Raw genomic sequence first — 21,672 nt, 5'->3', positions numbered from 1 at the left:
TGTCCTTCACATCAGTTTCTATTCCAACTCTTTTACACTGGTACTTTCATTTGACTTTTCCAGTTTACAGCTGCTTTGAAATCACTGACATTGTCTTTCTTTCCCCTGTTTGTGGGATGCGTGTTATCATACTCTCGTCATCTTTTCTGAACTTCTTTATGTGCCCCACCTACAGACAGATGTTTTTTTATCTCCACACATTTACCTGCAGACTCCATTCTCAGCCTCCTCCAGGCCAAAGTGTCCATCGAACTCCAGGTGTATGCGGCTTCCTTGCGGTGACAGTAGTTTCCATGTCAGCAGTAGGTTGCGGGGGTAGGCATTGGGGTAGCGTGGGCTGTGGATGACCCCACCCACTGGTGTGACAGTGATGTTCTCCTCCTTGCGGTACAAGTCTGTTGTAAAGCAATTGGTGTTTGTTAGTGATTACAACCAATCAGTTAGTTAGTCCAATCACAAGCAAAGCAGTTTCTTCACAGAAATCTAGACTGACACAAATGAGATTTGATAGAAGAACAAAGACATTTACAAACACACATCCCAGGAAAACAAAGCAAAAGATGAAAAATAAGAAAAGGAAAACAGTGACATTTCAGTCCAGCAATCATAGATTAGTATTTCCAATCCCAGCTGTAACAAAACTTTTGAACAAATTCATAAACACAAACTTTAGTAGAGTAGTTTGACATTTTTGAGAAAAAAAGGAAGAAAAAAGTGAAAAGATAGCGATTCAGCAGAGCCTCTGCATTGACATTAAAGAAAAAAAGATTAATGGGCAAAATGACTAACTTGTGATCACAACATTATGAAATCATGGGCACATGTGGACTTTTCTGAATAGATCATCTCACTGCAGAGACTGTCATCTGCCATCTTTGTCACATAACACTAGCGTGTGCAAGGTGCCCACTTGGTGAGCACAAACAAATGACTTGTGGGCACAAATATTTATTCATTTCACTTGACAGTGCTACAGAGGGTTCAGAAACCAGCTAAAAAGTTCAAGAGGTCAACAAAGGTTAGGTTATGTATTTCTTCTCAGACTGTTTTTAATACAACAATTCACCTGAGGCTGACAGTGGGCCAACACTGATAAGACCCCAAATCTATGATAAAAAAAGACTATAAATGTTGGAGTGCAGAGGTTAGGATAAAAGAAAAAAATCATAATAATAGATCACTGCAAGTTATTGTATGACAGCCATTTGATTCCAATGTCTATAGAATAAAAACACAATCACCCCTCATTCTACTTGATAAGACAATGATAAAGTGATCACCTGCACCTGAACTGAGTCTTATTTACTGAGGAAAAGTATAAAAACCATTGATGTGGTTGTCATGATGCTTTTTTTTAATAAGACCAGCTAGATGGCAAAACCAGTTATAGTAGTTCATCAAAATTAATAAGGGTCAAAAAAGAAAAACAAAGTAAAGTTTTGAGTGAGAAAAAGGATGATTAAACTCTGCCTTTACGGGCAGAGGGATACAGTTAGCGTTATGCTTCCTTCTTTACAACTTCTAAGACAGATGCTCATATCAGTAGCTGAGTTTCCATTACACCGAGAAATGCACAAACGTAAAAATCACAATAAAAAATGGTAATGATCACGCAACATTTTCAAAAAACCTCTCAAATTTCGATAAAAAGTTTTGGGCTCTCACGAGGTGGTTTTTCTGCAGTTCTAATGAAGTTTCTTGCAAAAGTGCAATGGAAACACCTTTTTCACAAAAATGTCATGTTGCCATAGCAACGCACCTTCCACACCTCCTTGTACTTGTCCACTGCCACACAAACAGACTGGCAGGATGGCTGAGAGCAGGTCAGAGAGCAGGAGGAGGAAGTGGCGGAGGTGTGCGTGTGCGTGTGAGTATGTGAGCTGGAGATGATGATCATTGAGTGCTTTGTTCGTGCCTCTTTTGAGTTAGCGTGATCACGGCCGACAGTTTGAGCAGTGAATAAAAAGACTAATGTTCAAGAATCTGCATCATCATGAGTGCAGCGTAGAGACCTACATTATGTTTTACTTTACAAAAGTTGTGCACATTTCTGGTCATAATAGAAACACTGGCAAGGCGAAACTGTTCTTTATCAAACCTTCAGAAATATCGCTTTTATTTTGTGAAAAAGTGTAATGGAAACGCAGCTTCATTCAAATCTCAGTCAACAACCTTGGGATGAAACCAAGTGACATTTAGAAAGAATAGCTAATGGAAGCTGGGGTGAAGTGCACGGCAAGAAAGTTTCAAAATTTTGGGGGAAATTTAGTCAATGTCTTATAGAATAAAAAAAAACAAAAAGGTTATTTTTACTCAAACATAAACCTATAAAAAATAATATCACAGAAACTGCAGTTTTTGCATCGGTCTTCTAGATTTTTTTCAGAGCTGTTTAATTCAAAAGTCATAATTAAAAGCTAGTCTTTAAGTTAGGCTGTATGTCATTTTTAAATTGACATACCAGAAGAGCACAGTCAAACAGGCAGACTCTGCAAAAACTGTTTGACATCAGCTGTTGAATAAACTTTGCAAGGTGATCCATGTTCCTGACTGAAGGCAGCTGGTTGCTCTTCTGCTATATATTTTATGTTAAAATGCACATGTTAGATTAGAGTTTTATCAACCATGGCCACTAAGTATGACTTTGTAATCTTACTACTGTGTTCTTGTAAGACTGCAACTGTCTTGAAAATCTTGGACTGAAATCTTTTAATCCATGCCTTAAGTCTACTTAGTTATCACCTTTTTTTTCTAACAGGAGATGTATGAAATATTTTCCCCATCCTTCATGTCGCCATAATCCCTCATCATACATATCTGCACAAAGAAAATGAGAATCTGTTGGCTTTTTACAGTTATCAGTCTTCTTATCTGAGCTACCTTCTCTCACAAACTGGTGCTCGGGGAAAGTCGAGTAAAATAATTGCCCATCAGAGCTGATAAACATCCTAATCTCACCCCTCTGAATGTCTAATCCTGACTAATCAGTGCAATCATAAATCTGGTTTTGATATGGCACAACAGAAGTTCTTAATTGCTCCAATCAAACTTCAGAAACAATTCAGACAACCAAAAAGTTCTTGCACACCAACAGACCTGAAAAATTGCCCTAAGGTCAGGCTGATGCTGAAGTAAGCTGAGAGGGCTGTATTTTCTGAGGGGTGTGTGTTTTTTGCTCGTGTGAGAGAGCTGAATGCATAATGAAGGCACCTCAGCATGCACCCCTGGGAGATGATGATGAAGCTTTGGCCTTCTCCGTCTTCTCTTGCTGCAAACTTGCTTTAATTCCAGCTCCTCTCCTCTTCCCACCCTGTTTTCTCTCCCTTTACCTTACTCTTCTTTGCTTCAGTCAGTAATTCTGTCTCATCGGTCATTCTGTGTTATTCATGAGTCACAACCTCTGCCAAATTTGGCTCTAGTAATTAACACTGCACCTATTTTGTGAGTGAGTGAGTACTTGTGTATGAGTGTGTGCTGCAAGTGGGTATTCATGCTTGTGTGAATGTGTGTGCACGTGCATTTATGAGTATGTGTGGGTGGTGTGTGTGTGTGTGTGTATGTGTGTGTGAGTTTGTGTGTGTGTATTGGTGCAGAGTTTGTTAGTAAAAGGATTCTTCCACTCTGCTGATCAGAAGCTTCACTGTGTGGGTCCATTCAGTCATAAAAGTGCTTATGTGTCAGGAACTTTTACCCAGTAAGGTCACTTGGGAATAGTGCAGGTTTGTGTGTGAGTGTGTTTCTGTGTGTGTCTGCCTTGGTGTTCACATATGTTCACCAGGGAGTTACATGCATAGTGATTGTCACATCATGCATACATTTCAGAAATTGCAAAGTGTATATCAGTTTTCCATCTTCCCCACAAACAGGCTTGATTGAAACACATGATATTCTTAAAGGTGAGGTAGACCATACTTTCTCAAGCATTCTTGTTAATTACTGTTGAGTCTTTCATATAATAAAAAGTAATGCATTAAGTTTGATTTCCTTGTAGATACACAAATATGGCAGCTCCCCCTAAATAATCAACCCTATGTCAAAGTTCAAAGAGATCAGCAAGAGAGCAAAGAGATCTTTGTCACGACTACAATGATGCTCAATCACACTTTTAATAACATTTTTTGGATCATCTGAACAACACAAGAAGATGTCGGGATAAAATTCAAAAGTTTGCCTGCTGTCATGATGATGGTACAACAGAGAAGTTGTTGAGAGAAGGGAGAAAGAATGGATCTAAGATGGGAGGCCTGTTGATCCCCACCATAGACTGTTTAGTTTAGTTTAGTTTAGTTTAGTTTAGTTTAGTTTAGTTTAGTTTAGTTTAGTTTAGTTTATTTCGGTCACGTTGAACATAAAACTGATATACACAATACAGTGAAAATGAACAAATGTTGTGTAAATGCTATTCCTGCATCAACACCAAACAGTAAACAGCAACAAAACAAGAACAAAGAAATCAACATAACAAATAACAAAACATGACCGAAAAGGTGAAGGCTGAAGCCTTTTCTTATTTTGCCTACCCTTTTTAAACTCATTTTCTACTCAGCTTACTTTAAATTTATGTAGGACAGTAAGGTTAACATAACCAAATATTCATTTATCAGAAATCAGAGACAGACTACTTGCCAATCCAAAACCTCAAAAACTATTTCACACACCATTTATGTAATCTGCAATCACCTTTTGTTTATATAATTTCTTAGAGACTGTATATAGAGTGGACAACGGAGCCAAAATACCCCCGTCCCGGGCGCAGTCATTGGTATCCATTGTGCAGCCAAAGTCAGCACAGTTAAGACCGTGAGGGATTCTGGGAGAATCTCAGTGGAACCGGACGACGAAAATAATAATTTTCTTTTTTTTCTTTCGAGAGTGTAATCTCTTCGTGGCTCTACCCCGAAAAAAATACACAACAATGGCAGCTGTCTAACAACTTGAATACAAGGCAGCCACCACAACACCACACACACCACAACAATCAGACGTGAGATACATTTCTACAAGGTGTATTAACTTTTTTCAAGTCTGACCACAGCCCATCTAGAATGACCGGTTCAGATTTTTTGACCTATACTGCAGCCCGCCACCAGGGAGAGCAGTTTTTGTGGCGACCTCACTTTGAGCAGAGCAAGATGACGTCTAATTTTTTTACAATCTATGATCCCCACCCACACAGGGCGACATCAACTGTTTCCAGCTCCCTGGTTAGCAGGAGTTGTTATTCAGGTAACAACAACTTATTTAATCGGTGCTATCTTGAACACTGAGTGGGCTAATAGCCATTTTAATTACTTTCAATGTGGTGATATTTAGAATTTACTTACTTGAGAGTCAGACATGTCTTTATTGGTAACAATCATGTAAACAATGTACCACACTAGTCTCTTCAATGCTATCATCCTCATCTTCATCCTCACACCAGCCAATATCTATTATATGTAACACTGGACAAGAGGAATCCCATCCTGCAGGGAACTACCTCTTCTGAAAGCCAGCTACACTTGGCATTCTTTTGCAATTATATTTTTGTTGTTTGAATCTAAAACTCATGGTATTTTATGTGTCTATACGTTTATATATTGTGCAAGTTCTGATCTATCATGTGCTGTACTTTATGCATACATTAATTCATGTTCATCCATGCATGCAGGTTAGTGTGATGGTGGGAAGAGACAGCAAGCATTAAGAAGAATGAAGACGCTAAATTGAGAATATATGTAAATTTGCTCAGCAGCACCGGGCTCTTTAACATGCAGTTCCTCTGTGACACCATTGACCTTACTATAAATCATGCAGTGATGTCAATGATTCCTTTGCAAATTCATGCAAATGATACAAGAAAAGAAAGAGGTTTTTATTTTAAATCCAGTCTACCGAACAGACAGAATTAGAAAGTGACAGATACATTTCCAGGCTACAATAAAAGGCAGCAAGTGATTTTTATCTTGTTCGTCTTGGTAGTGGGTACGACAAAGCTTTTGTCTGTAGTTCACAGACTTAACGCAATCAGTTATTGAATCTAATTAAAATGTATTTCATTAAGAAGCTCCCTTGAATCTTTACATGTGTTCAATTAATTAGTTTTCTGATAATCTGAGGATTTTGTATAAAAAATTCTTTACTTGTTTATTTTTTGTTGGTGTAAAGTCCACACATCAACATAAAACTCTGCAAAGTTAACACTTCAGCCTGATGGTCCAATTAGCTGGACTACAGGCCCAAAACATATATTTAAAAAAGCAAGTGCCACCATCTAAACTGTCTCAGCACAGAATGGGCACAGGATGAGTTAAATATGTGAAATTAAGAGAGGCTGTTACTTGGCTTAACTGTGCATGTCAGGAAGTTTTCTGCCAGCAAATCGCCTCCAAACATACTGCCAAGAAAAGTTTCAGTTTAATTTGTTCTTCAACTCACTTTTTCCTCTCTCTTCTCTTCTGCCTTATTACTTGTCCATACCACAAGTGTTGTCAGTTACAAGCAAATCATTACAATAAAAATAAATGCAATTGCTACAATTGTGCTGAATCAAGTCTGACGTGAGGGTATTCCAAAGTGACTCATTTTGCCAAGTTAGGCTAAAATGATCAAAGCAAGCACCACCAGTCTTTGATCTTTGCATGCCTGTATTAGTTAACCATCTCAACATGTACTAGAATACAGTCTCCATTCAACTCCACTTAGAGTACCAAACTGCAGCTTGCCATGAGTTGCTGACTCTCATCTGTTTTTGATTGCTTGTGAGTAGTCAAGCAATGATGTCACAGCCATTAAAGGTCCAATATAAAAAAAATGACTTTATTAAGTCTTTTAGTGAAATTTGTGGGTCTTTGGCTTTCCTCCCAGTGCACAAAATGTGATATTAAATGACAAAACCTGTACTTAGTAATGCTTGTGAATGTAAAATCCTGACCTAAAACGAGCTGTTTGGATTTTGGGGATTTGCTGACGTCAGCGATTCCCTTTGTTGACCAATCAGGAGCAAGTCTGACCTGATTGGTGCACCAGAGCAGATACCCCGAACCCTCTCCCCGTTGAAGAAGTTGAAGAGCCATCACTGCTTTGTTTTTGGCTGTAAACAGCCACATAGTTCCATGCACAAGCTTCCTACCTCAGAAGAAGACAAGACTACGTGGCTAGAGTTCATTTATCAAAGAAATGTGCCAGCTACACTCAGTAAAACTGTGCATGTGTGTACTTCATGGCCAACAGCTTTTCCAACTTTGGACAGTACAACAGAGGGCTAGCAAACAGACTGGTCCTGAATCCAGGAGCATTACCAACCATCCACCAACAAACCTCAGACCCTGGAAATGTGAGTATTTTAAATGCTGTGTGCTGTGGAGCAGATGTAAGAGCTTTTCCTCAGTGTTCCCCCTGTCTCTATGTTAGCTTCAGGATGCTAACTTTAGCTGTGGTTAGCCTGTTGTTTTAGCCTGTAATTTTACGGTAAACAAGCTTCGCTGTTTTCTAAACATTGTGCACTAGGAGCTCATGGCGCTGCTCTCAGTGACGCGGAAGAGCGGGTCGGTATCAGCAGTGGCTCATTTACATATGAAGGTCACGCCCACTAAATCAGAGCGTTCTGAACAGAGGGGCTATGAGAGCCTGGAAACAATGCTGCTGTGCTTGATTTATTGGCTTTTTGGACCAAAACATGTTACTACCATTTCATGAAGACATCAATGATCCATATTAAACTGCAGAAAAGGAGCAGAATATGGGACCTTTAAATAACATCCACACGACTGCTTAGTCATAGCAGATGACTGGCCTACAATGAACATAGTTTAAAAGTAGTTACTGTTTTTTTATTCGCTCCATTACCCACTAGCATCTTCTTTATTCAAGAAAATAGTACCCCCGGAGAGAACAGGGGTGGAACGTAATCTGCTGCAAACCTGGAACCCGATGCAGCCATCTAATGACAGTTTAACTTTTATTAATTCTCGGAACAGGTAACAAAATGCGATTGCATTCAATCATCGGATCTTAGATGTATTTTCTCAACACATACCCCAGTCTCCATTTGTGAGGCTTTGAATTATGAAAACTAAAAGCCTTGTTGGTTACTTCCAGTAGCATATATCTGTAAACAATTAAATATATATATAAAGGCTGCTTTTCCTTTTTGATTAAATACTTTGTTGCCGTTGGACATGAGGGTGTTTCGCATAATCAGGGAGGAGAGTGTAAGCATTGATACGCGGCAAATGGCAGAAATTAAACCCTGGGCTGCTACTTTGTGAGTTATGGTCACAGTGCACTTTATAAGCTGGCATCCAGCAGGTATTCCTAATGGCTCTTAGGGCATAACATCACACCACAAAAGCTTAATGCTTCTCAAGAAATACTGCAAAATCAAATCATTTGTCTTGTTATATCACACTTTTTACCGGAACTTTGCTTTGAAACAGTTTCATAACACACATTTCTTTTGAAGTTGACAGAAAGTAAAAGTTCTGCAGTCTGAGGAAATATAACCATGTCAAAAGTTCTGATAATATCAATGACAGCATGACTCACCCCCTTTTAAACACACACACACACACACACACACGCACGCACGCACGCACGCACGCACGCACGCACGCACGCACGCACGCACGCACGCACGCACACACACACACACACACACACACACACACACACACACACACACACACACACAGTACATGCAATTTCTGACACTCCCAATTAAGCCTTCAGCCTCCTGATCTGACACCTAAATAACCGTGACCATGATGCTGCGTGACTGTTTCTGTGTGTTTGTTGTGCGTGGGATCTATTAAAGTGTGCTTGTGGATGTGCCAGTGTAAAGTTCCTGATTATGCGTATGCGTGTGTGTATATTAGCATAGATGCATTCCTCCTGAGACGTATGTGGGTAAATTCTCACTAATCAAACTTGGCTCCACCACCTCAAGTGCCAGGGTGTGATGTTCTTCACGACTCTGAGATCTATTTCTGAACCAAGTGCCAATCACACTCTGATCACCCAGCTACCAGTGTGCATCAGAGACCAAAAACTGGTTCTGTGAGAAAAGTAATAAACTCACAGGGAAATAATTTATGAATAAGGCAAGTTATTAATTTTTTTTAAAATTTCTCTCCTGATAAAAGTTGATTTTGTTGAAGTCACAGGTCAGAAAAAAAAAATCACTTGATATTAAAAATCTCCACTTTTTTAACCCAAGTTGTCTTCGGTGCAAGTCAGAAGCTATTTTTCTTGAGTGACAGTGAGGATATGATACTTTCTTGCTCAGAGACACACTCCCACAGGACATTACCTATAACAAGGCAACCCCATTTCCTGCGTCTGCCATCCCATGTCTAACATATCCTGTCTGACTTTCATCTTCTCACAATGAATTCTCATAAGCCCCAGCACTAGCTAACAGGACACACATAACACATTCACTTTCAGCTGTGAAAGATCCCCCAGAGACACGAGATGTTGCTGTTCTCATTCTTGGTGGCATTTCCACTTTCTATCTAAAACAGCAGGTGTTTTAAACAGTTATGGGTGGAGGTTTGGTCTGCTTTTTCGGGCTTAATTTTTCTTTCTTTCTTTCTTTCTTTCTTTCTTTCTTTCTTTCTTTCTTTCTTTCTTTCTTTCTTTCTTTCTTTCTGTCTATTTTTAGTATTCAATAAGCATTGAAACATACAAATGCTCTAACTATGCATCACATTAAAAGGGTTTTGATATTTTACAAATCACATTTCTCTTTCTAAATAACAGACTTTTTGCCACATGTCACCTTTTCTTCCATTAGCATTGTTAACCACTAGCCTCATCAACAGGGACGATGTTCTATTATTGGACCCTGTCCTGTACTAGCAGAGCTTGGTAATTTATCTCCGAACTGCTGATTGATACAGAGTCACTTGCACAGCGAGGGCTGGTGGTAATAGAACCAGTGGTAAAAATCGTTGCTAAGGTCTAACTGTTGTTTAAAGGTGCATCAAGTACAAGGCTCTGAGAAGGAAACCTAAATGAGGACAGAGGTAAACATCGATACTCCTGTGGTGCCGAAGAGGTGGAACCCCTCCACCACAAATCTATCCACAGCACAGAGACTTCCCTCTGCTTTCTCCTTGTTCACTTCACTATCTCTTAAGCCAATAGAGTAGAAAAAGCAGTGGTTGAGGGGAGGTCTCTTAACTCCAATTTTACAAGATTAAATTTGAAGTATTCCTTGATGCAGTTTGTTTACTTCTATCTTTACTCACTGGTTGCCATTGACATCAATAGATGTTAATTGTGTTTTTCAATGGGTGGGCTGGGTGACGGTCTTAATATAGACAGAAAATTCCCACTGAGGTTTAATCTCAAAAGATTTATTTTCCCATTTGGAATAGTAAGAAGGACTACATCTAAGGAGTCATATCAAATCCACAAATCTCAAAACTTTAGAACCAATACCTACCCGTACTTTCCCACGTTTTGGTACCCTTCTGCTGGGGTACCAGAAATACCCATCCAACCCCAGAAAGTGGAGCTGGAAACACTTTGATACACTGATTGGTCCAAAGAATCGTCGCTCAACCGGGGACAGCAGTGGTTAAGAACAAAACATAACCCTGCTATGTTTAAATTTTCAAGTTGACTTTATGAAGAGAACTTTCTTTGTATTTAGAAAGTGGTTTCACCAAAAAGCATGAAGCTGCTGTCGAAACTTCTTCACTGGATTTATTAGCAAGGTACTCTAAAGCATCCGAATCGCATCCGATGTGCCACCTACCAAGAAGGGCACGGCTAGATGTGGAAATACAAACAGGATTTGGCTTTACTGATTCCATCCCTACCAAACTGTACTGATCCATACCGAACTGTAGGTGGAAACGGGGCTTTTTTCTTTTTTTAAACCCTTTAAAGAGACAGAGAAAAACGTGTTAGTCATTTTTGCAGATTATGTCTTAGCTTTCTCAGACGGTCCCTGCATTGAGTATTTACAGCTTGTCTGGCAAACAAAAGGACATATTGTTTTTTTTTTCCAAGCATTATAAGAGGGAAAATGTAATTTTAAATACACAAACAAACCATTACTATTTCAGGAATAGGGAGTGAAACCATTCATTTTGTTTAAATCTGGCAGACAGGCGTGTATATAAATGTCTGATATGTGGGAAATGAAAAACGATTTAATAAAGTGGTTTGGCATGCTACATACTATGTATGCAGCCAGCTCTACGCACATTGGGATTTACTTCTCCAGTAAACAAAGATGAAATTTTAGGCGGCTGTTGTAAGCCAATTTGACTTTGGCATGAATGAACCCAAGGAATGGGGCCAACAAAAAAATCATCAGGAATATTTACCTTAAAATACAAGAACATACACATATTTTACAACCATAAATATTTATATAGTCGAAAATAACCTTTTACTGCTATACCAGGCTATCTGCTTAGCTGTTTATTCACCTGTGTTTGGACACAGAGTGTAAAACATGGCCCATTAGCAGCTAAACTGTTGGTAAACACTGCATGAGCACGTGTGTCCTTCAGTTTGTGTGTGTGTGTGTGTGTGTGTGTGTGTGTGTGTGTGTGTGTGTGTGTGTGTGTGTGTGTATTTGTGTTTGTGTCATCAGTTGTTTATGTGTGCTTAGAGGGTTTGGACGTACACAACTTTTTGTCTATATATGGGCCTGTGTGTGTGTGTGTGTGTGTGTGTGTGTGTGTGTGTGTGTGTGTGTGTGTGTGTGTGTTTGTGTGTGTATGTGTGTGTTGTTAATGCAGGAAGCTGTATGTCTCCCCTCAGAGTATTTCCACCCATGAGAAATAACCAAAGCCTGTTCCATCTGGCTAAATGTTAGCTCAAGGCATGTGTGTGTGTGTGTGTGTGTGTGTGTGTGTGTGTGTGTGTGTGTGTGTGTGTGTGTGTGTGTGTGTGTCTGCATCGCTGTGCTGCTTATCAAAGCCTGTGCTGGCTCCACTGTTTTGCACCTCTCTCATGACAAATTAGCTTTAAATATACTCCCTTGTTTCCAAGTCACACCCACACAAGCATAGGGGCATGAAAAATTGAAACACACTCACACACAAGCCCAGGAGGTGAACTAACATGCCGAAGGGTGTCAGCTTTGGTCAGTGTTGGATTTTGCCCCACATTTCTCCTTCCCCATCTCTTCTCTCCATCTTGCACCATATCTCTAACTCTTTTTCCTTTTCTGTCTTTTTACCACAAGAGATATACTGCTGAACCTCTAACTCCACTTTCTTCTCTGATTTATGCTAATATATGTGCTCACACTTAAAAATATTTTATACCATTGTCACATCTCAGGAACCAAATGGTCTCTGAGACATGACCGCAGTTTGACTGAGTTTCCAAGGTGAAATATCAGCACACTGAAAAAGAATGTTACTTCTTCTCTCACTCTTCCTCCGTCAGAACCTTTGTCACTTTTCCCTCAGATTGTCAGTTTGATATAACTTCAACTCAACTGCTCAATCCAATTTACTGCCATCATTTTTTAATGCAAATACACCCCATGTTTAACCAAGTCGGTGTATAAGTGTGGGGAATTGGAATTCTGCACTGGAGCGATGGCATGAAGAAAGCAGAATACAGAATGCACAGACAGGAGAAACCTTTCAGTTTGAACTGTCAAAGTGATGATCAGGAAGTAAAGTACATGTCTAAAGAATGTCCAGTGCATTAGGCAGACCACACAGGCATTCAGCTGAGAGTTGCATACGTGCTGAGGGTGAACATGTACATGAATTATAGAGAGCTGCAGGCCTATGTTATAATTATAGAAAAGAGCACAGTGCATGAATTATACACCTTCAGTTGGACACAACATAGCTGACACACCAGCTTGATGGTCACATACTGTAATTGTGGTCAAGAAAGTGTTGTGAATCAATGTGCATTTCTATCAAAGCATTTATTGGAAATATGTTGAGAAAAAAAATAAAATAAACGAGACATCTTAAAATTACATTCAAATATTCTTAACTTTCAACTGCTCTTTACACAAACATAAAACACCATTTGGCTGGAAATTAAGCAGGAAAAATGGCTTATATAGGAATCACAGTGAATAAAATGTTCTTTCTCTTGTCTTCTGACCACTCATGTCACATTCACTCGTTTACACCACATTCATAAATTGTTTGCAGATGCTGCTATGGAGGACTTCCTTCAGTATTAATTATCCTATTCACACACTGATGTCACAGCACCAGGAGCAGCTCCAGGGCCAAGGGTCTTGTCCTAAGACACTTAGACCAGGAAGAACAGCAAACATGGGAAAATACCTATCAGAAACATTATGTGCATGTATGAAGAATAAATGTTTTCCCTCTTGCTACTAATTATTTAGAGTGCAAGATAAATAAATAAAGTAGTTTATTGTTACACACTCTGGGTGCTAAGAGGTAGAAGGTGCAAAGGCTTTTGATACTTACTAGGGGTGCACCGATCACAGTTTTCTAGCCGATCACCAATCTTTATAAAGCCTGACCTGCGGATACCGATTTGGGCCGGTACCGATTTTTATTTTTTATAACTGACAGCATATACCTTCAATGTTCCAATCTTATTTTATTGAAAATCATGGAACAATACCTGTGAAACAATAAAATCTTTATGTTATAACTTAAATAACCAATAAAGTTTCTTGAGTTTAGATCTCAGAGCAAAAAGCGACAATGGCTGGCTGTCAGACCTTTCCAGAGGTATATAAGATCAGTTTTATATGTGAGAATGGGCCAATCACCGATTACCGATCACTGGTCCCTGATCACTGAACCCCCAAAATTAAGGAAATCGGCACCCATCGATCGGTGCATGTCTACTTACAGGTGTGAGACGCAAGTGTCACTATTTTAAAACAGTGGTACTTGGGCCCTGTTTGCATTTCCACAGCCAACTGTGCCCCCTTGTGGTAGGCCGTGTGTAAGCCAGATGCCGATAGCGGCGTCAGTTGTGTAATAGTGTGTACCCTGCTAATAAATCCAACAAAGAAGAAACCCCTTTACAGTAAATAAAAAGCAATAATGGAAGACATCCAGCAACTCGCCCTCTTCGTGATTAGCACAACAAACCTTTTTTCTGAGAAGGCTGTGAGCAGAGAGGAGAAATACAGCTGCTGCTGTTGCACAGGAAGTGACGATTCTTGCGACCAATCAACGGCTTGCAGTGTTGTGGCCCCGTCTTCTGGGATCGGATTGGTTTAGTCTGGCAACAAAACGGAGGGGTGCCAAAAATTGGTACGGCTCGTTTCAGTTGTTTAGGGATCTGTCCCTGGATTAGTCAGTGGAAACACCACAAAATGTGTGCCAAACCAAGACGAACCGAACTGAACCACTTGATGGAAACAGGGCTTTGAACTGTGTAGCAGGATGCTGGGTAAATGGCAGGACCCATAGATCGTATAAAAAAACATGGACGTAGTCTCAGCGACGTCACCCGTCTGTTCCTGATACCATGAAATGAAGCCAATCTGTGGATGCAACCACATTGGTTATGACGCTGGCTTTGAGCTTCCTTTCTATCAGCTACAGGGTGCCCGTTAGTCACATGAGCTGAACTGAGTTTCATATTGGACATCCTACAGTGTGTGCTGATAGTGATATCAGTGTTTCAGACCCAAGTGGTTTTTTGAACCGGGCTGTAAAAATGTTTTTAATGCCACAAAAGTCTGGGGTTTCTTTAGTTTTTTTGGCTTGGTGTGTATACGGCTTCCGGTCTTTCTGCAGCCAGTCTCAAGCAGATATCGATGAACAACAACTTCTAGTACTTCCACATAGGCTTCATTTTTTTTAAACCAGATGTTTATCATTTATCTTTAGTATAAAGCATTTGCATATCTTATCTTTTCAAACTAAACATCCTATTTTAAATAGAGAAAAAAAGGTGTACTAGGAACTTTTTTAAGAACTATCCATACTGACAACACAACACACATTTACCCTCCACAATCAGGCTGACTCTCAAGAAAATACAACCAACTTTAGCTCATTGAACACACACTCACAGCACACAACAGTCCTCTTTCCATCACTACTCACAGTAGTTGGTGATCTTTCCTTGTTGTGGTAGTTGGAGTGTGGTGTTTTCAATGTGTCTGTTGTGGTGCATGAGAAAGGGTGTGTGCTCTGTGGCACAGAACTTCGTTAAAGGAGAGAGTGTGTATGTGTGAGGAAGAGAGAGTGTGTATGTTCATTTGAAGCCGACACAAAAGAATGTCCTGTGACACGGACAGAGGGGTTAGACAAACATCCACAGACGTGACCAAAACAGCTTACTGAGCTCACTCACTCACTTGAAAATGACTTCACACAACTCAGCGCAGACAAGTGAGAGTGAGAGCAGAAAGACAAATGGACAGAGACAAAAATAAAAAGACAAACAGAGTGAAGGTGAGGAAAGGTTGAGAGTTAGGAATTAGAATGCACAAAGATAAATGACAGTGGGATGGATGAGATAGACGGGGCAGGCATTGACAAAGTGAAAAAGAATGGAGAGAGAAGGTTGGAAAGCAAACAGAGGGAAAATAAGCGTAAAGTCAGAACTGATAAAAAAAAGAGCAAAAGAGAATATTTCCACAGTTACTGTACTGTGAAAAGGACAAGAAAAGTCCACAAAACCCCAAGATACCTCAGCACATCAAACACTACGTGCTGCAACAAAGAGCATGTGTGAGTCACACTCAGAAAGAGAAAAAGATAATAAATGCTTTGTGTGCAATCTGTGAAGTTATGTGCAGAGCTGTGTGAGTGCATCCCTTGCTTTGTTGTGATGTGCACTCGATTTTGTGCAGATTCATCATTATTTTGTGTGATCTACTTCAAAGGAAAAGAACCAAAGGAATGAGACATTTCCAAAAAGCTGTGACTTGCAATGCATTCAAATTTTCTTTGGTACTAGAGCTTTTAGCTGGTCTTACATCTTCACCAGTGAGCCTCGATGGCCCTTTTGGGGCTCTGATTAGCATTAGCATCCACTCAGCTTCTTGGAGTGCCTCTCGGCATGTATGATTCAACACCTGTTTAAGGGGACAAATTAGACTAATGGGTACAAAGAAGAGGGATGAGCTGCAATCTGCCAACTAGGCTGGAAAAATCAGCTTTGAAAAGCCACAAAGATAACGTCCATTTTTTTAAGTTATTCAACTTTTTGTTCAGTTGAATGTTTGAGCATAAAGCTAAGATGTAATGAGCAAAAGGATGAAATTACAGTGATTTTCATTTATCTCCTTTCCTTCTGGACGCTGGCAGCACTTATCTCGACCTCAGAGCCGACCTGCCTCTTTCACCTCCCACACAAACAATTTTCACACTATCAAGCTGCAGCTAAACAAAACTGAAATTTAAAGCCCCAAATTACTTTAAATTACTGCCAAGATTTCGTATCAGTGGTTTTACATCTCCAGCATCTGTTTAAAAAGTTTATCGGGGGATGTTTTGGCCTTCGTTGAATCTACAGCAGCATACAGACAGTAAGGGCCTGATCCATCAAAGAATTGCGCATACAAAAACATGTGCAAACACACAAAGCTGATGTACTAAGATGACTGCATCTGTAGAATACTCAAAGTAGCATGTGCAATCTGTTTAGCATGTTTGTCTTCATAAATCTGCAGAATATATGCATATTATCAGAAGGCACAACATGTGTGAGGAGATGCAAAGCAATCATTTAGCACCTGCAATGTTCATTGATAACAAATGAAACTGACTGTTCTAGATACAATTTTTAAAACCAAAAAAGTGTTATGAGAAATATTTCTTGTTTTAAATTTTACACCTGCAGCATGTTCCAAAAGGGTTTGACAATGTAATTTGTGTCTACATTAGGCACGTTTGGGGCTGGCACAGCGTTACACACAAATGGTTACAGTCACTGTGACGAGAAGGAGGCATAGGTGCCAGACAACAGCGAGAGAAGCTTTTTCGACGTGCATGTCTACATATTTGGACCATCAGAAATAATCCCTAATTACACACCACCATGAAGGTAAAAACTTTTATGCACTACCTTTAAAAGGCATTAAAAGTTTTAACCAATAACCAGTTTTGTAGTTTTTATCATTCTTATGGACCCACAAACAGAACAAGTAGATTAAGAGCTTATCACCTGGACCATTACAAGGCATTACATAAAATGTTTCCCACATTTATAGCTGGCCACACTTCAACTTTGTCACATTTTGCAGAATTATGGGTAGGGATGGGTACCGAATTAGGAACTTTTTTAGGTACCGGTTGAATTCTGTTAAAAGTACCGGGTACCGATTCACGTAAAAACCAGAGGGTACCATGTTTAGGTACCCAAATGCATCCTTGTGACTTTGAGGCAGTGGAAGAGAAGTTATTTTCCATGCAAGACATGAACACAACATTGCAAGGTTATATAATGAAGAATTAATATTCTAAGTTAATTTTTTTTTTATATTTTACTTTTAAACAAATTGATATTTTTTACCGCATAAACATAAAAAAGTACCGAAAATTGGTACTGTTGAGTACTGGTATCGATTGCCAGGTACCAGGCATCAGTACTGTATCGTTCAAATGTGAAAGGCATCCATCCCTAGTTGTGGGTTTGTGAATTTAATCATATTGCCAGAGAAATAAGTGTAATTGATAGTTATATGATTCAGAGGAATGAGCTTGAGGGATTTGAAGTAAGACTGTTCTTGGTGATGTTGACGATCTTATTCCTAGTACAAGTGTAACACAGCCATTAAAGTCCCAGAGGAGCAGTATACTACAACAGTACTGATTCCTTTTTTCCTATACAGCATCTTTGTTTGAACTAAGTGTTGACCATTTTTTTTCTATTCTGAAATCCAAGTTGAAATCCACGTAAACACAAAAAGAAGCATAGCTTCACTCTTGTTGCTAAACTAATCTCTGTATCCCACCAAGCTACCATCCTAACATTCTTTGTGTCTCTTGCTCCTCTACTTAGCATCCTCCCACCCTCTGCTGTGATGTGCTCCTGCTTAACACCTTGGCTAGGCTTGCTGAATAATGCAGAGGGGACCAACACCTGCTGAGTCAGCATTAAAGACAGGTCAGTGGAGACACTATAGAGCAGAACTGCTTTAGCAGCCGTAACACCCGATGCAGAGGTGGCACAAACAAGCGAAATCATGGGTGATTTCATGCCAAAAAAAAAAAAATTACCACACATGCACGCAAACAGAGGGAGAGAGGAGAGGGAGGAGGAAGAGGGAAAGAGAGGCTGGAGCACATACAGGTGGAAGAAAGCCTAACTGTGTAAAAAGTGGCTCTGAAGGGATGAAAAGCATAATCAATGCAGCATGTTACATTGTGGAAACAGTTGCTCTCATGATAACAGCAAATGGTGGCAAGGAGAGAGGGGTAGCTTACAGTCTTAGACTCCCTGAAAAAAGCCTGAACCCCCTCTAAATTCTGTTCTTGACAGTATTAGATGAAAACATATAGAAAAAAGAATGCAATTATTGTATGCTGGTGTAATGTACAAAAACTGGTGATATCAACCTGGAATGTGGCCATAAATTCTGCAATTTCTGCAAGAGCTGGTACTTTGGATGTTGTGCAGAATGTTACCAAAAAGACAATTTGATGGTAAATCATTGAAAAAACTTTATTCAGTTGAAAGTAGAGAGAAACCAGCATGTCAAATATCAAAACTGCAGTGACTTTGAGAAATATACCTTATTTTAAAATTGATGTCTGCAGCACTTTCCAAAATGGTTGTGACAGGAGCATGTTTAGTGAAGCATCACCTCCTTTTTTTGCAACACTCATTTGTTAAAAGCAGGCTCTCACCTGCTGCTCAACAGTTCAGAGTGACAACTTTACATGGGTGACAGGTTGGCACTGCAGGAATCTATTTTAGAAGCAAACTCTTGTACAACAAAGCCCTGGTGTTGTAATGTATGCAAAATGTTGTTTGGCATCTTCTTGTTCTATTTTGCAATGCCAATTACTGAAAAGGGCCCTATCTATACTGCATCTTATATGTTGCTCCATCGCCTCTATATGTTGTTGCTTGGTGTGTAATTTTCCATGCGTAGCCATAAATTCTCTTACCATCACAATTTTGGCTTTTGAGGTGTGTTCTGATAAAAGTAGGGGGGGTTCTTCTAAGAGCAGACAGTACGGTAACCATGGTTTTCAAAAAGGATGTAAAACTTTGACTTGTCAGACCATAGGAAAATTTTCAGTAAAAGCTGCTTTCAGTAAAAGGTTAAAAAAGGTTTCCTCTTTGCATGTTACAGCTTTTAGCAACATGTGTTTGTTTGATGCAGTGAGAAGCTTTGTTCAGAGATATTGGTTCTTTGATTTGATTTTGAGCTCATGCTGTGATTTCCACAACTGTATCCTGTCTATATACAATGCAGTGCCACATGTGAGCCTTAAGATCATTAGGGATGGGATTCACAGTTGAAACGATACAGTACTGATGCCTAGTTCCTGGCAATCAGTATCGGTACTCAATGATACTACTTTTCAGTACTTTTTTGTCTTTATGTGATTAAAAATATCATTTTTTATAGAAAAAAAAATCATTTAACTTATTTATTTGTTCATTATATAACCTTGTAATGCTGTGTTTATGTCCAGCATGGAAAATCAGCTACTCTTCCACTTCATCACAGTCTCAAGGATGCACTTAGGTACCTAAACATGGTACCTTTTGATTTTATGTGAATCGGTACCTGGTACTTTTGACAGAATTTGGTCGGTACCTATAAAAGTACCCATCCCTAAAGATCATAACTATCCAGTATTGGATTTGGGTCTTCTCCCTTTTTAACAATATTGTTCCAGATTTTCTTAATCCTCTAATACTATGCACTGTAGATGACTGCATCCCCAAATTCTTTGCAACTATTTAGCACCATTACTCTTAAAGTGATTAACTACTGCCTTGCCCAGTTTCCTGCATAATGTTGCACATTAAGCTATCATATCTTGATTTTTTTTCTAGTTTGGCATGACAGTGGTAAAACAGAGTCACCAAAACACTGACAAAGTTCTGTCATAAAAACAAAACGCACAAGAGAAGCAAAAAGCACTTTCTGGCACACATCTACATGCAAACAAGCATCATTGACAATCCTGGCTGGCAAGTAGCAAAAATAGAGGAATGAAAGAGACAAAGCACAAAACCAGAGAGAACACTCCATCTTCATCGCAATGTACTTGTAGTTTTTTTGGGGGAAAACTCTAGGAAAAAGTGATTGATGAAGGGCCAGGGGGGTGGCATAAAGAAGAGTAGAAGTATACAGGCGGAGACTGAGACAGAGATCCATCACTGCAGGCAGGAGACTGTAGAAAGAGGTAAAGCAGGTGGGTGTGGAAAGCTAGCTCAAGTTGTAAGGACAGACTGTGAGGAGTGTCTGAAGGAGGGGGTGAACAGAGAAAAGCAGAGGATGAGGGATGAGAGGGGCTTGTCCCTGTGTAACCTCCTACACTGTGATGGAGTGTATTTACCGACACTTCATCAGCAATATCCTCCCCCTGTGTGTGTGTGTGCTTCTTTGCAGTTAGTGTGTGGCTTGATTCACTGTTGCATATCTTATCTGCTTCTGTGATACTCTATCTAATGTTTAGACGATGAATCATCCAACATACTGTGCCTGGATATGGATTATGAATACTTCTGTGTTGTATAACCCTGGCTCAAGGTTGGATTAGGAGCGCAGCCTTTTTGTCACGTATCAAGAATGCCGAGGGATTCTTCAGACGTCTCAACTTCTGCCAATCAAACCCGCAAATGTCAAGTATTACAGCTCCGGCACATCACACGGCATGCACTTTATGGATTTCTAACGCTGGCTCTGTGTGCAAATTTAGCGCGTCTGTTCCTACATTAAGGGATAACAGGATAATATGTGTGTGTGGGGGGCTATGCTTGTTAAAGAGTACGAGAGGGTGTGTGTGTGTGTGTGTGTGTGTGTGTGTGTGCGTGCGTGTGTTTGGTAAGGCTTGTTAGGGAAGCAGTTGGCTCCTGCTGACAGCTACTGCAGTCTGAACAGCAGGGCTGACGAGGACAATCAATTAGCCTTGCATTTGCGTACTGCGCGCACACGCACGCACGTAACCACAACCACACACACACACAAATTGATGTTTGTGTCAATGTGCACACATATAACACACAGCTAAAGCCATATACATTAACGATACATAATAAACATTAAATGTAATAACAGCTCACAAATCCTGCTTCCTTTATATCCCCTGACTTTATGCTAAACTCATAACTCTATGACAAATTGTCTGAAGCCAGCCTCTGTGTGTGAGTGTGTGTATATGTGGCCCCAGCTGTGGTAGCACAAGTTTATCAAATATCAGCCTCCATCCCTCTAAGGGCTGCTTGGATGCTGTTTTCTGGATGTATGAATGTGTGTGCGTGCGTTTGCTCAGAGCATCATGTGTGATGTTGAGCAGATGCTGATGTTGTGACAGCCGTCCCGCGCTCAGTCTGCCTGCCTCACATCAGCTGTCCACGAGCGTGCGTTCACATGTGTGTGTGTTGGGAGCGCCGGGTTAAGCAGTGGTCTGCCAGTCAGTGTGTTTCTGACCTTCTATCCACCACTGGGATCACTTATCCTGCTGCCTGCTCCACAGTAGCACATAGCACCATCCTCTTGCCATTTCTTCCCCTTCCTCCTTTTACATTCTTGTCTTTTTTTTCTGCCTGTTAACTTTTCTT

The 21,672-nt window shown here is 40.0% G+C and overlaps 1 protein-coding gene across 1 annotated transcript in view; it reads right to left on the bottom strand.

Annotated features, from left to right (window-relative positions):
* The window catches only part of pdgfd (platelet derived growth factor d), a 70,219-nt gene that overhangs the window by 33,078 nt on the left and 15,469 nt on the right, over window positions 1-21,672 (bottom strand). The window contains exon 2 of the mRNA XM_074678801.1: window positions 206-395. Within this exon, the coding sequence (XP_074534902.1) occupies window positions 206-395 (190 nt within the window). The remainder of the gene's footprint in view (window positions 1-205; window positions 396-21,672) is intronic.

The sequence above is a fragment of the Halichoeres trimaculatus genome, unplaced genomic scaffold (genome assembly GCF_033239565.1).
Source record: "Halichoeres trimaculatus isolate MK-OKI-2021-1 unplaced genomic scaffold, fHalTri1.1 fHalTri1_scaffold_9, whole genome shotgun sequence".
In the NCBI taxonomy this organism is placed as follows: domain Eukaryota; kingdom Metazoa; phylum Chordata; class Actinopteri; order Labriformes; family Labridae; genus Halichoeres; species Halichoeres trimaculatus.
Note: the sequence above shows the minus strand (reverse complement) of the source record. Positions and strands in the feature narration are given on the sequence as shown.